At 35.3% G+C, this 14081-nt stretch overlaps 1 protein-coding gene across 1 annotated transcript in view; it reads right to left on the bottom strand.

Annotated features, from left to right (window-relative positions):
• DNAJC1 (DnaJ heat shock protein family (Hsp40) member C1) overlaps nt 1-14081 on the bottom strand; it is a 103815-nt gene that overhangs the window by 43239 nt on the left and 46495 nt on the right. Inside the window, exons 4-7 of the mRNA XM_065050812.1 lie at nt 12958-13123; nt 11961-12058; nt 10746-10839; nt 1517-1607 (exon numbers count right to left, since the gene is read on the bottom strand). Of these exons, the coding sequence (XP_064906884.1) occupies nt 1517-1607; nt 10746-10839; nt 11961-12058; nt 12958-13123 (449 nt within the window). The remainder of the gene's footprint in view (nt 1-1516; nt 1608-10745; nt 10840-11960; nt 12059-12957; nt 13124-14081) is intronic.

The raw sequence follows: 14081 nt of genomic DNA, 5'->3' as shown, positions 1-14081 counted from the left end.
AACCTCTGCTGTTTCCAGGTGGTCACTCTCAATCCTGCCAGCAGGTCTGCCATGGGAGGGCAGGATGCCGACCAGTGAGACTGATGAGCACATGAGTGACGTTGGGTCAGCTGGCAGGCATGGGGCCACACACCAGGCCGCAGCTGGGAGCATGACAGGGGACAAGGTGGCGCTTCTGTGAGGTGGGGGTGACCTGCAGGGCAGGTGTGCCAAACCCACACCTCTCACCTGTGGGCACTGCTGCTGGAGATAACAAGAAAAAGTGACCCTCACATGACACCTGGCAGAGGAGAAACCCTGAAAAGTTCACATGTGGTCTTTCAGTGAAACACAGAAACACACACACTACAATTTTAATGACTTTACACTTTCATTTGCACTTCTGTTTTAAAAAAACAGTCCCTTTAAAACAGTAGTTCACAGATTTCAGTGAAGAATGAATGCCAGCTATTCTGAACAAAGGCAATACGTTACTATCTGACAATTTAACAAGTTTTTAATAACCCAAGTCAAGACCCTTTTCAAGGGCCCATTTTGTGGTAGGTATCTCAAACATAATGGCAAGCCTCCCTAACAAGCATTAAATGCACTATTTTGCTAGATTTGGCCTGGGTCCATGATGCTCACTGAGGTGCTGAATGTTATCCATTTTCTCAAAACAGATTCAGCTCCAGATAAGTTAGAAATTATCACCGAGACTGGATGTCTTTGCTGATTTTACAAAATTAAGCTATTTTGTAAATATAAATAACGCAGCTGTATTTTAAGTGTCTAAAGGCTTACACATACTCAAAGCTAGTAAATTATTATAGGCCACTCAATGCACTTGTCAGAATAAAGGAACTTAAAAGCATGCACTTAAGTACAGTAAATAAAGCAAGCACACACATACAAACACAGAGCAAAACTTTTAAAATTGTCTTCAGAAGAGAGTAGGTTTAATAATTGGCAAAAGCAAATAAGTGAAAGAAAAAAATTAAAAGTCACCTACAATTATTCTGAATGCTTTATGAAGGGAAATGCTAATTGCCTTCTCTGGTCTTTTGTAAGAATGTAAAGACTTTAAGGCATTTATTTCAACAATAGCATGAATCTGTCTCTGAAGGCTACATCCATGCATTTGGAAATTTAAATTATGTTCAATTTATATTAAAAAATTACTCAATATGCACAAAATTATTAAACATATTATTTAAAACATATTTATAGACAAAGAGAATACAAGAATGCTCAAAATACAAGAGGTCACTTCTGGAAATGTATACTTTGAGATCTATACATTTGAGATTTCCCTCTCCTGTAAAGCAACATTTCTAGCAAAGTATGCTTTTGTTGCTACCAGCAGCCTACTGCAAAATTAGTCACAAAATTAAGAGCTTATTTAAATTCAACAGCAGTACAGAAAGATATAAAGCACATATTTTAGAAGATCATAAAAATGTTTGCTCACATACATCCTGTGTAGTAGGCAAATCATATTACATCTTTGTTTATTAAGACAGTGGTAAAAACTCACTCTGAAGTGTTTCAAGTTCAGCCTTAGCCAGGGCATCTTCTTTCGCCTTCATTTTTGTTTCTTTATATTCTACATATAATTGTCTGGCATCCTTTAAGAAAACGTTGCAATGGCATTAGCATCCTTATACAAACAAGTTATTGCAATGGCTCTGTTTTAAGTTCTCAATTAACCTCACAAATAAATTAAGGTTCATTCATTTCCTTGAGTTACAGTTATTCTCAGTATAGAAAGTATTTGTTTAGAATATAGAACTTTTGTGTAATAAAGGTTCAAATGTAATAATGTTGATATTATAGACTATGATGCTTACAGAGAACCTGAAAAGCAAAACTGTTAGAAAAACATTTCTGATCACTGCCTACAGCTTTGCTCACGTTAGCAATCTGGAAGTTCAAGGAAAACAAGAAGTTTTTAATTAGTGTGTACAGGGGCAGACAAAGGCAATTGCTAGGCAGCAGTTGTCTTATAGTGAACTCATGACGGTAACACTAACTGCTTGTTCCAAAATCCAACTTGTTCCACCCCCTCTCTCCCTTTTTTAAAATGAACTACCACATGACTATTCAAGTGTTGAAATTATGCAAGTTTTTTTTCTGCAAAGTTTGGATTCTAATCTGAAATCTATTTGACAAATTTACACATAAAACTAGAAGTCCTGTCACAAATCTCACAATAAGTTACACATTTCCAGTCTCGGATGAATCACTAATTAAAGATTTGCATTGTAATCTTCCCAATACTAACAACCAGATTGCTGAAGTAAGAGGTATGGAGAGTGTTCTTACTCTCACTTACTATTTTAAGAAATTTCTATATGCATTTTAAAACAAAGCAATGAATCTAAAATAGAAATGCTGAAATACACAAATTATTACTTATCATTTCCAAGCACACAGACCATCTATTGTATTAAATCAAAATTAATTATAGTGTTAGATAAATCTAACTTTAGCTCCTTATAGCCAAAAATAACTGTATTGCTGTCATTATATTAACAGTCCAACTTCTTATACACAAAGGGTTATATAAATTTTAATATAGAATATATTGTAAAATATCAGTAAATATTTTTATAATGTCAATTATAATCCTACAAGTTTGAACAAAATCTGGTGTCATTAAATAGGAAATAAGACATCTTAATACATTTTGAAAATAAAAACTGAGGTAAGCAGTCGTTATTGCTGCATCCAGCAGTAGAAGTCATCCAAAAACATTGCTTCCTGTAACGATGCTACAACACAAGAGTTGTTCTTTGCATTATTCTGGCATCTGCCCCTTCAAACACACTTGTGGGAAGTGGGACAACACCAGGCTGAGTCATAACCCAGTTCTGGGCACAACTTTGTAAGGTTTTGGAGACATCTCACTGATCCAGACCAGCACGGCTGAAGAACAACTTCCTCTCTATTTGTCTTTATATTTGGGTACAGGAAATGGGAAGTTCCATTTATTTGACAGGTTTATGTAGAAGATCACAGAGCACAGACGAAATTTTAAAGGCTTTACATAATTTTTGCTGCTGAAACATAGCCAATGAGAGCATCACACGTGCTTACAGTTTTGGCTTTGGAGATGGAGAAGGTGGTGGTTTGGGTGGTTTTACTAGAAATGGGGCAAAAAAACATGTGTAGGAACAGGAAGACAACCATTAACAGCAGATATGAAGGTTTTGAGGAAACGTATTCTGTGTCTATGTTATAACATTGAATGACAAAATCAGGATCGGCATTGGTTTTCAGTTTACCTGAAATATGAATTCTCTACCACATACAGAAACTTTCCTTGCACTCCCCAGATTGGACTCTCTGCATCATTAAGAAACAGAAAGAGCCATCACTGTAATGGTTAACTTCTGCTCTAAGTTTGAGGCATTTGGGTTGCGTGGCATATACAGGACTCAGACATACTGATATCCAAAAAATGCTTTTGTTTAAGGCTATGATTTCAAAATGGCTACAATTAACCGCCATTTAAATTTAACCCATTTGACACTGAAAGCCAATATTTGATGCTAAATTCTGGTGTAAAATCCATTATTGCTTGTGGGATCTCCAGACAGCAGGCACTAGGGGGTAACTGTCAATCTCTCCAGCACGTCAATCACTGAACAATTGGAAATGTGGCTCAGATGAAAATGAGACACAATAGCTGAACAACAAAGAAAACTAGTCAGAAGCACATAAATGAAATTTAGCAGTATTCTTGCTTTATAGATATAAAATGGATTACCACTGCAAAAGGAACAATATCCAGGTAACAAAGGCAACGTGAGTCTTTTATCTCATTAATCACAGTTTATTATGGCTGATACCATAATCACTAAAAAAGGGGAAACTGCACATTTTGAAGCACAGATAAAAATGTATACATATAAAGCAAAGGAAAAAAGAACCAAACAAATCTAATCAAAATGGATTTTTAAGATCTGAAAATCAAATAGTTCCCACAAAAGCATAAGAAATGGCTCTACAGGTTGTAAAGAAAAAATAAAAGACATTCCTGAGTACAGATTTTAGCCACAGACACAAACTATGTGGGTATTAGCCCTTATTTGTCAAAATGAAAGAAAACACTGGAAAACAGTTTAAAATAGGAAGTTCTTTGAAGAAAGAACTTCTGCCTTAACATAAATAAGCACATTTCAGTTTACACCTCATTAGTTTTCAATAACATCCATGTAAACAAGAATATTAGTTTTCAAGCATATTCAGTTTTGGTAGTAAGAATATTTCAAAACAGATTTATGTTCAGATTTTTTATTTTTCCAAAGTGATACATTTAAGCAGTCATTTTGCCTCAATATGAACATTTTAGGGCCCTAAAAACAATGGCAATACAGATACAGCCTTTTCCGATCCAATCTAATGTTCTTTCCCGATTCAGTAATAATTTTTCTTTTAGAGGATCTTTTCCCAAACAGCTAAAAACATGTACAACACATCAGAATTTTACACCTGATGTATTCTTTACCTTCCATAAGTAATAAACATAAGAAAAGCAATGTTTTTGTCCTTCTGGGGGTAGAAGGGGACAGAGGAAAGAGACACACAAACACCAACCTTGCAACTGCTCTACCTAAAAGCTCCAGCTTACCTAATAGAAAGTATTTTGTTCTCATTTGGAGGAATTTTATAACTTTCCAAAAAATAATATCAACACAAATACATTACTTTTCTTCACCATCAGAACAGTAATATGTATGTAGTTAAAAAAAAAAAAAAGGAGCCCTAATATATGCTCATTTATTATACGAAGATTTCGAACAGAATGAAAAATGTGTAGTAGAAACGTAAAATTCTGCTATTGTTATTTCCAAATGATAGTTCAACTGCCATGTATAGGAAACTCCTGTGATTACCCTCATACTTCAGTGAAAATTCCAAAAAGTGTTGCAGAAGCAAAAACAATTGACAAACACTTCATTAACGTATTTTCAATATTTTAACCACAATTAAGAACTAAGAATTTTGAAAAATTATTGTTTCAGTTTCTCTTTACATCAGCATCACCTCATGCCAATAAATTTGAGACTGCAAAGACAAAGCTGAACTTGAGTTATGCAGAAATACAGAAATTCTTGATACTGGATTTTTAAGGGATTTTTAATCTTTGTTTGGGGGGCTGGGTTGAGGTTTTTTGTGAGGTTTTGAGGTTTTATGTTTTATTTCCATTCACCTGTTTGTTGATTCTAAATCAACATATACAGTATTTATTCAAACTGTACTAATCCAGAACAAAAACCTTCAGTTCTGAGTAAGTCTCAGCCACTATGGCCTCTCCTGGACTTCTGGATAGGGTGATGAGCTTATGTTGGTTTGTTTGCTTTGTGGGTTTCTTTCCCCTCCGGTTAATTTTCCTGGCTTTCTGGCCTACCTCAGAAATACTGGAGATGAGGAGAAATAAAGCAAACATTGGAAACAACTTGCTGTATTGGCCATATATGAATCTTCATTACAGATTTTGTGATAGAATCAGCTTTACATTTTACTTCTCTGGGCGAGGGTCCAGTGCAAACAAAATGCAGCACCTCAAAATTTAGAGTTAATTGGAAACTTTCACACAAGCATACTTAAAATCAGTATAGTTAAATTATTTTCTTTGCATTAATTGTTATTACATCAATCTGTAGACTTATACAGAAATAACTGGATGAAGTTGTAGAACTAATTTTTTCTCTTTTTGAGTACAGTATTCTTGTACAGCTTGTACAAAAAACAGAGGAAAAAAAACAAAAGGAGTACAATTAAAATTACCACAACATCTGACCTTCACTTTGCTGTTCCTACACAACAAAAACGCCAACCATTAAACCAGAGCAAAACCACTCTTTTGATGGGTTTATAAACTAGTCACACCAATGTGTTATGGTAAGAAACAATGTTTAAAGAAATGTTAAACATTATGATTTATATTTTTCTTTGGCATTTTTACATGTTTACTCAACGGCAAACTAGCAAATAAACACGGAATTTTCTTACTTCTTCCTTTATAATCACAAAATAATGCTTTGACCTTGGAATAATACCAGGCATAGCCTGAAGCGTGGGCATCCCACACCCACGCTAGTGAAACAATAGCAGCCAGAAGGGACAAGCAAGGCCGATGCTGCAAGGCGTCCTGGCACCCAGTGACACCCAGTGACACCCCTGCAGGCTCACACCGCAACAGAACAGCCCCGTTAACCGAGAGCCAGTGTCACCTCAGGCACACGAACTACTCTGGAGCTCCACTCCTCTAACGTGTGTGCTGGGATATGCAGATCAACAGCAAGTGCTTCAAAGGAGCTGAACAAAACTGGCTGCCACAGAACAGGCAATTAAAGGAAAATTTCTTTAATGTCTTATGTTTACTTGAAACTTTTACTATGCAGGAAAGCACATTTCATCTCCAGAGGTTCAGACAGTACCCGGCTAGACGCAAATTATTTTTGCTCACTTGCATACACCCAGAATACTTGTTTTACCATCCACTCTCCTCTGACCTGCTTCTAAGCTTCTAATTGACCTCAGGGTCAAGAGCTTCATCCCTACTTTGGTTCTCCAGCAGCTGCAAGATAGCAAGAAGCAGAGCAAATGGGCAATCACTTGTGCCACACAACCTGCAATTGCTGGCTCCCCACAAATGACATCAACATTGGTGCTGTACACTAAGTCGAAACATGTCAAAACCCTGTAAAGCTGGGAGTTAAGGAGATATTTAACCTTACGGACTTGAATAAATCCCTTAAAAAAAAATAAATCTTTTTAAAGGCATACATTATTAAGTGCAATAAATTGTATTTTAATCTCATACAACGATTTTATATAAAGTCATATGTGAAGACAAAAACAACCCACATGAATGTTTGCTGACCTAATCAAATCTTGCTTAGAAGCTAACTTTGCCAAAGGAGATGCCCTGCTGGCAAAGCCTCTCGAGTTTAATGACACATTGCCAATCCGTTTAAGGCCAAAGCTGAACCATTTCTAAACAGGTGTTGAAATGTAATCAAGGATTAAAAGAAAACCTGAGGAAAAAATGCCAAGAAATTAAACACCTCTGGGTCACTAGTTTGAATCTATTCCAGACTACTAAATCAGCTACAGTAATTACCATCTGGTAGTCTACATAAAAATAAATTACTGGCCTTTTTGTTTTAATTCACTTCGTGCTACACAAAGGTCTTTATAAACAACAGTTTCAATTGCAATTGAAAGCTTTGTTGATAATCTAACTAGGTTATACCCAGTGCAACTATGTACTGGGCTTGAACCGCCTTCTCATTACTGCTGAGGCACCAGAAGTTCTGCCCACTGTTCACTGTTCAGGTGTACGAGCTACATCTACGCTATTATGGACAGAAAGTAACAGGAAACTTTATTTTCTTAAGAATCCATTTCTGTCTGAAACAAACAAAAATGCCTTCTGCTTCATTACACTGAGGACAACAGCAAGATTATAATTTAACTAATAAACACATCCCCTAGTGCTAACCAGCATTGGTGAGGTCCGTGTAAAAGTAAAGACATTCATTGCTACGCTTCAGCACATTAAGGTGGAGGAAAAGTAGTTGACAGGAACACCATCAAAAACTCCTATCTTCAGTTTTCTGAAGGAGAAATTTTGTGAAGAAAAATTAACAACATTTTTAAGAAAGACTACTCTTCCTAAGCTGTATGTCTGCGCATCCAAAGGAAAAACTCTAGTCAGCTCTTTTGGGAATAAACTGCAATTTACACATGACTGTTCTCCCACAAAAGAAAAGTATACCTACCACCACTGTCTATTCTGTATTGCTCTCACCATTTGAACTGAAATTCTTGTACACTGTATTTAGCTGGTTTATTTCTTTGTAAGAACAATTTCCAGTTCCAATAAGCATTTTAATTGAGTTTTGTTTCCTTTCTTCTTCATCTTTTATTTTTTTAAATATATAGCCTTCTTTCAGGTCATTCTCATGAAAGAGTAAACTATAAATGACCTTAGAAAAAATTTGCATTATTTTCCTATCTTTTCCTTGAGCCTACATTATAAGAATTAAACTTGGTAATAGTCAATGTAATTTACACTCCATTTAATGTTTCTTTCACACCACAGATATTTGATTTATGATACATTTTATGTATTCTTTTCCCTTTGCTTCTTCAAACAAGCTTAAAGATGCTGTTTACACCCCCAAATTTAACTAAACTAAATGCGTGGATATAAAAGCCTATATAGTCTCTCTCAAAATACAATTGTCAACAGTTTAAAAAAACCAATCAGTTTTTAGTTTCTCTCACCCTCCTCTCACCCATTTTTCTTCCCGTTTCTTGACATAAAATGCAGACTACGATAAAATGGCATAGGCCACCACAAGGGCATACAAACAAAGCATTTTTCTTCGGTAAAGGCCCACCTTAATTATTTTAAGTGCCTCCTTCTGAAATCTGGCATTTTGAAGGAGGAGGGGAAGTAGGAGAAAGACACTCAACTGGATAAATGAGAGCCAGGCATAGGCAGAAGCTCAGCAACCTGAATCCTGAGACAGAGCAGTTGTAAATAGAATATTCACATTAACTGATGGGGGTGGGGGGAAGAGATGGATGGCAGGTAAAAGGAATCAATACAAGTGGCAAAAAGTTTAAATTGACCTCTCCTTATGGTTTTCGGTATGTTCTTTTTTCTGTTGTTCGTTTGGTTTTGTGGGTGTGGGGTTTGGTTTTTGGTTTGGTTTTTTTGGTCTTAATGAAGTTTTCTTTGAGGAAGACCTTGTGTACACAGGCAGGTGGTTTTGTTTTTCTCATGTGAGGAAGCAGTTCAGCTGTTTCAATGACAGGGCTTCAAAAAAACCTAGTGGCAGAAGCAACATTTAATTAAAAGTATTGCTAACTCTTACCCTTCTTTGTCCCACACGTAGCTCATTTAAATATGGATGCATTTTTAGAAGTTAATCTACAATTGCATTAGTAGCAAATGAATGACAGCCAACTTTGAAAATGACTTGTTGGCTCTGAAATGACTGAAGAAATCATTTACACTGACTCATTAAACAACTAAAATCTATAGCAGCCATCCTTATGTCAACACCTTGTTAAATAATCTGCATGTGTAACTAGGACATGTAACACTATTCAGTATCTGTAGACTCTTATCTTCCAGATGAACTGCCCCAGTGATACTACTTATGCTGAAAGCCTGAAATACTCTGAAATCTCAAGCCTGTGTTAGCATACTATTGAAGAGAAAAGCATTTATATTCGAAACAAGATCTCAGTACCAGGGCATAATCACAGAAGTATAGCTATTATTTTTGTTATATGTTGGTAATTACAACTAAGGCAGAACTTGTTAAAACCTTAAATACAACTCAAAAAGAGCCCAGACATCTCTGTCCAACTAGCTACAACATAGAGGTATCTTTTGTACCATCATTTCAGAAAACATCTCCAACACGAAGACACTGCTGCTCTTACGTACTTCAGAAGAGATAATACTTCTTTAAGTATTGTTAACTACTATGCCACAGTAACTCATTTCAGGAACATGAAGTCCTGAATATGCTCAAAATTGAAGATTACTTGTACTTTGCTGCATTTTAACTTACTTAATCAGCAGGTCATCTTAAACAACAACAAAACAAACCCTAGAGTTAAGCAGTAACGTAAGTTATATGTGGGACAATTTACTCTAGAAACCTCTCTCTTGGCTTCTTCCTTGCTCCGAATTCCCCCTCTTTCCACTTCCCTGCCACCAGATCCCTGCTTTCCGGGGCTCCAATTTGCCATGAGCTGTTTGATAGCTTTTTTCCCACTACCATTAATTTAATGGATTTAAAATCTACAGGAAAAGGCACTGGCTAGGTGTCTACAAAGTGTGAAACATCACATTTGTTGTATTCATCTTTTCTGCCTATTCTGGCAGACATAGACCTGCTTTTTGAACAGGAAAATCTGAAAGCTGTTACACTGACTTGTTATCTTAATATCATAAAAATGAGAAAATGACACCTTAGAAAGATTATAAGAAGTCCTATTTAAAATCCACCTTGCACTTCCTGATCTGTATTCATTAGCAGAGACAAGGTATTTAAAGCAAATGGGTGTATTCAAAGGAAATTAAAAGAAAGAGCAGGTGAAATTAAAAAAGTTATTCTGCTAACTTACACTGGATTAATATCAGCTAAATTTTACAGTTCATAGTATTAGATTTAAAACCACAACAGTGGGCAAGTCCACCACATTTATGGTTCTAAATTACAACCATACCTTTGTTACTTCACCTTAGTAATTTAAGGTATCAATTTATATCATTTTCCAGTGACTCAAAAAAAAAAAGCTCACTCAATCAAAAAAATTACACTGTTCCCCCAAATTTAAATGACATATTAATACTTCCTATGACAACATAGCATTGCCTATTTGAGATAAAAACACTTTTGTTAACACATTGATTAAAAGACATTGCTATTCCTAATTGAATGTATTATAGCATTTCTCCCCCATCATTCATTCTGGTAGTTTTGCTTAGCAAGAACTGCTGCTGAATTCTGTAACACATTAAGATTAATATCCATTTAAAATATTTTCATATTTTGATGAACTTATGACATTAAATTTGCCTCCAAAGAGTAATTTTTTAATATATGCATAGATATATTGTACATGCTTGAGTTAGAAAATCCATAAAAAACACTGCTACACATCTGATTCTGCATAATAACACCATCAAGAAAAATAAAATAACTTAAAATCATTACTATTACCTGAAATAGCTGAGGTAAAGCTTTCACAGTGAGACAGAACCATATTCCCAGTTTGCATGGAAGCAAGTCATGCCACTGTGGCTTGTCTGGGACCCTGTAGTCAAATAAAATTGTACGTTTTTCATTACTGCCACACTATGTTAAAGTCAGAACCTTCCCATTATCCTTTAAGACGATTAGCACTTGTCCACTCCTATAAAAATGTGTAACCACATAACATTAAAGATACATTTTGAATATTTAATTCAAAATACATAACAGCTAACTTGCAATCATCACAGTATTTTAATCTCTTTAAAAGGGCTTGCTTTCAAGAAAATAAATTCGTGAGCCACATAATCACTTTAAGTTAAAAACAAAAAACAAACGAACAAACAAAACTTAAAAAAAAAAAGGGGGGGGGGAGAGAAAAGAAAGGGGGGGGCAGGAAAAAAAACTCCAGCTTCAACCAAGTGTTCACAAGTGCTGACAACCAGATATGAAGACTGTAGCATAAACAAAACAATACATAAAAATTAATGTCATTTGCAGTTCACTGGAGCATTACTCACTGATGTCATCAAGAAAGACGACAGGCAGAATGGTCTCTGATCCCCATCCTGCATTGATCCAGTTCATGCCCCTGCTGTGTGAACTATTTAAATACTTTATTTCTTTCTATGACTCAATAGAAGAAATGGTGGTATCTTTTGGAGTGTCCTAAAAGTCACTATTTCCCTATGCATTTCTTAATAAACAATGGTGTTAGAAGCCTTTACCAACATACTTAAGTTAAACAGATAAAAAGCACTAAATCAGGCAAGCATTAAAACCTATAAAATCCCCTTGCTTGGTATGCTAATAAGCTAAAGCTTAGATAAATTGAAATTTTTAAACTGTAATCAAAGGCAAAAATCTTCAAAGATGGAAAAAGTTGTAAAATCTTCCAAAAATCAACTTGTAAAAATAATACCCCTCTATAAGCCCAAAACTATTAATTCAGCCTCAATCTTTCAATTGTTGTTGATCTGCTGAATAAACACCATGCATTTATTCACAAATGAAAACCTGAAAACACATCTAAACTGGCACACTTTATATCAGCAATGACTGGTCCTACAAATTGTTATTTTTTCCTAATAAAATGTTTCAAAGATGCAACAAGAAAACGACAGAACTAAACCAGGAGCTGAGAAAATGTTTTAAAATGCGGAAAACAAGAGAGTTCCTTCCCACCTTTCATTTTTGTCCAGAGCAGAAAGTTTGGTTTCATCGGCACTTCTGCCGCCTGTTTTTTTCTTCTTCTCTCTCTTTTTTCTGCTAAGCAGTTCATCCTTGAGGCAGAAAGAACGACAGTTACAGGTTATCATTAACATGTAAACCACAAATGTTACTGGGACTCTTCTGTGAAGGGTAAACAGTAGAGTAGCATTTATGCAAATGTATCTAGGGGTCCTACATGATTAAGTAAAATGATCTATCTTAACAATAACTGTTGCCATGGTATCCAGTCTTTAAACACACATGAAGTCCAGTTCTGTCACTCATGTGTATCTCCATAGCAATCAAAGTTTTCTAAGAGGAGAAAGCATTCAACTTGCCTCCTTTCTCATTCATCAACTTCAATAATGCAGTGGAAAATAAAAAAAGTAAATAGATGCTAATATATGAATATTTCTCAAGTTATTTTTAGGGTTTTTTTTTAGTGTACTGAGTGCAATAGATTTTTATATGACAAAAAATGAAGCCATCAAAAAATAATGTGGTTTATACAGCTTACCAATGCCTATCCTGTTAACAAAAACCCAAAACAAAAAAGCATTTAGCTAAGAACAAAGGCGAAACAAGTATGACTTTTAAATGAATAAAAACTGGTTATTTCTAAACAACTTTGAGGAAAACCACAGACACAACTACAGTAGCATATGATTCTGCATCAACAGATGACAGAAGAGTTTTTATTCCTTTTGTTCCTTCCAGTTAAAAACCAAAGAACCAACTCTGGCTGTTTATTACCAAATCTAAAAGAATTAAGTTGTTTTTAGATTACTATTTCTGATACGTTGAATATCTCATTCTATAATTATCACAGTTTTAAATATAGTCCTTTTAAAATATTAAAAAATCCAAATTCAAAACAGGGGAAGTGGTAGAGATACCTATAAAATGCCAACTTCTGCAGGAAATTCAATACTAATAATTGAAGCAAGTTTGATTTATTACCAATACTTACCAGCTGTTTTTCCAGGTAGATTGACCAAACCACAGCATAATGACCCACTGTGAGTATAATGAACAAGAGTAATGCCAGCTCAGCATTGCTCATTTTTCTCACCCGCCTGTAGTAGAATACAGGCTGTCGCCAATCTGGTAGTCCATTGATCAGAATATCATCATACCTACAGTAGCAAATATAACAGGCTTTCATGGAGAGCTAAAAATGAAATAAGCCAAACCATCCAATTATAAAACAAAACAAATGATAACCCACAGACTGCCTGAACAACACACACACACACACACAAGATCATATAGTTTTTGTTGTTTTTTTAAGTAGAGCAATGCCTTGTTTTGTCAGCTGCTAGGCTTGCTTGCATCTGGAAACAAACAGAATCCAGAACCAAATGCTGGGGAAACTTATCTAGTCTTTTGGAGAAAAAAAATTCAATTGTTCCTCCAAAACACCTCCCCCCCAGTTCATTCACTTTTAAATAACAGACTTGTAGAGATGTAGATGTGTTCTACCTGCCCGGTCACCAGTGGGCAGATCTCCATGACAGTAGTAAATAACAAACCACAAACTACTAAACAAGTAGCAAAGAGCAAAAGTCTCAAACACCAGAAACCTTTTTTTCTTTTACAAATTAAAAGCACAAGTGTGTGGGGGAGGGGAGAGGTAACTTCGCTTTTGTTTTGTCCTTTAGTAGCACAGAGTTCATTAGGTAAAAATGCTGCCAGACTTAACATCCATTCTGTGTCAGATACGGGTTTAACCTAAAGGTTTGATTTCGATGTTAGAAAACAAAGTTCCCCACAGCGAGATGATTTTGATTTTCTATTTGAAAAGCTGTCTTCAAAATCAATTTCTTTTAAAACTGTTTAATTTTACTAACACTAAGGACAGTACAGAAACCATTTTAGGAAAATTTGTCAGTTTTTCTTCACATAAATGTCTTGAAATGTCTCAGTGTGTCTAGCATCTGTTATTTACAGCATGTTATCATCAATTTAAAAATAAACCACAGACATGCAAAACAGATTCTTCTATTTGTTAACTATTCAGAGTAAAGTTTCAAACAAAAAAATCTCTACAGCAAACTCAAAAACCTGTATGTTCAAGATGCACAACCTGTTAAT

Source organism: Columba livia, chromosome 2 (genome assembly GCF_036013475.1).
Source record: "Columba livia isolate bColLiv1 breed racing homer chromosome 2, bColLiv1.pat.W.v2, whole genome shotgun sequence".
Lineage (NCBI taxonomy): Eukaryota > Metazoa > Chordata > Aves > Columbiformes > Columbidae > Columba > Columba livia.
The sequence above is the reverse complement of the archived record's forward strand: the minus strand, read 5'-3'. Positions and strand labels throughout refer to the sequence as shown.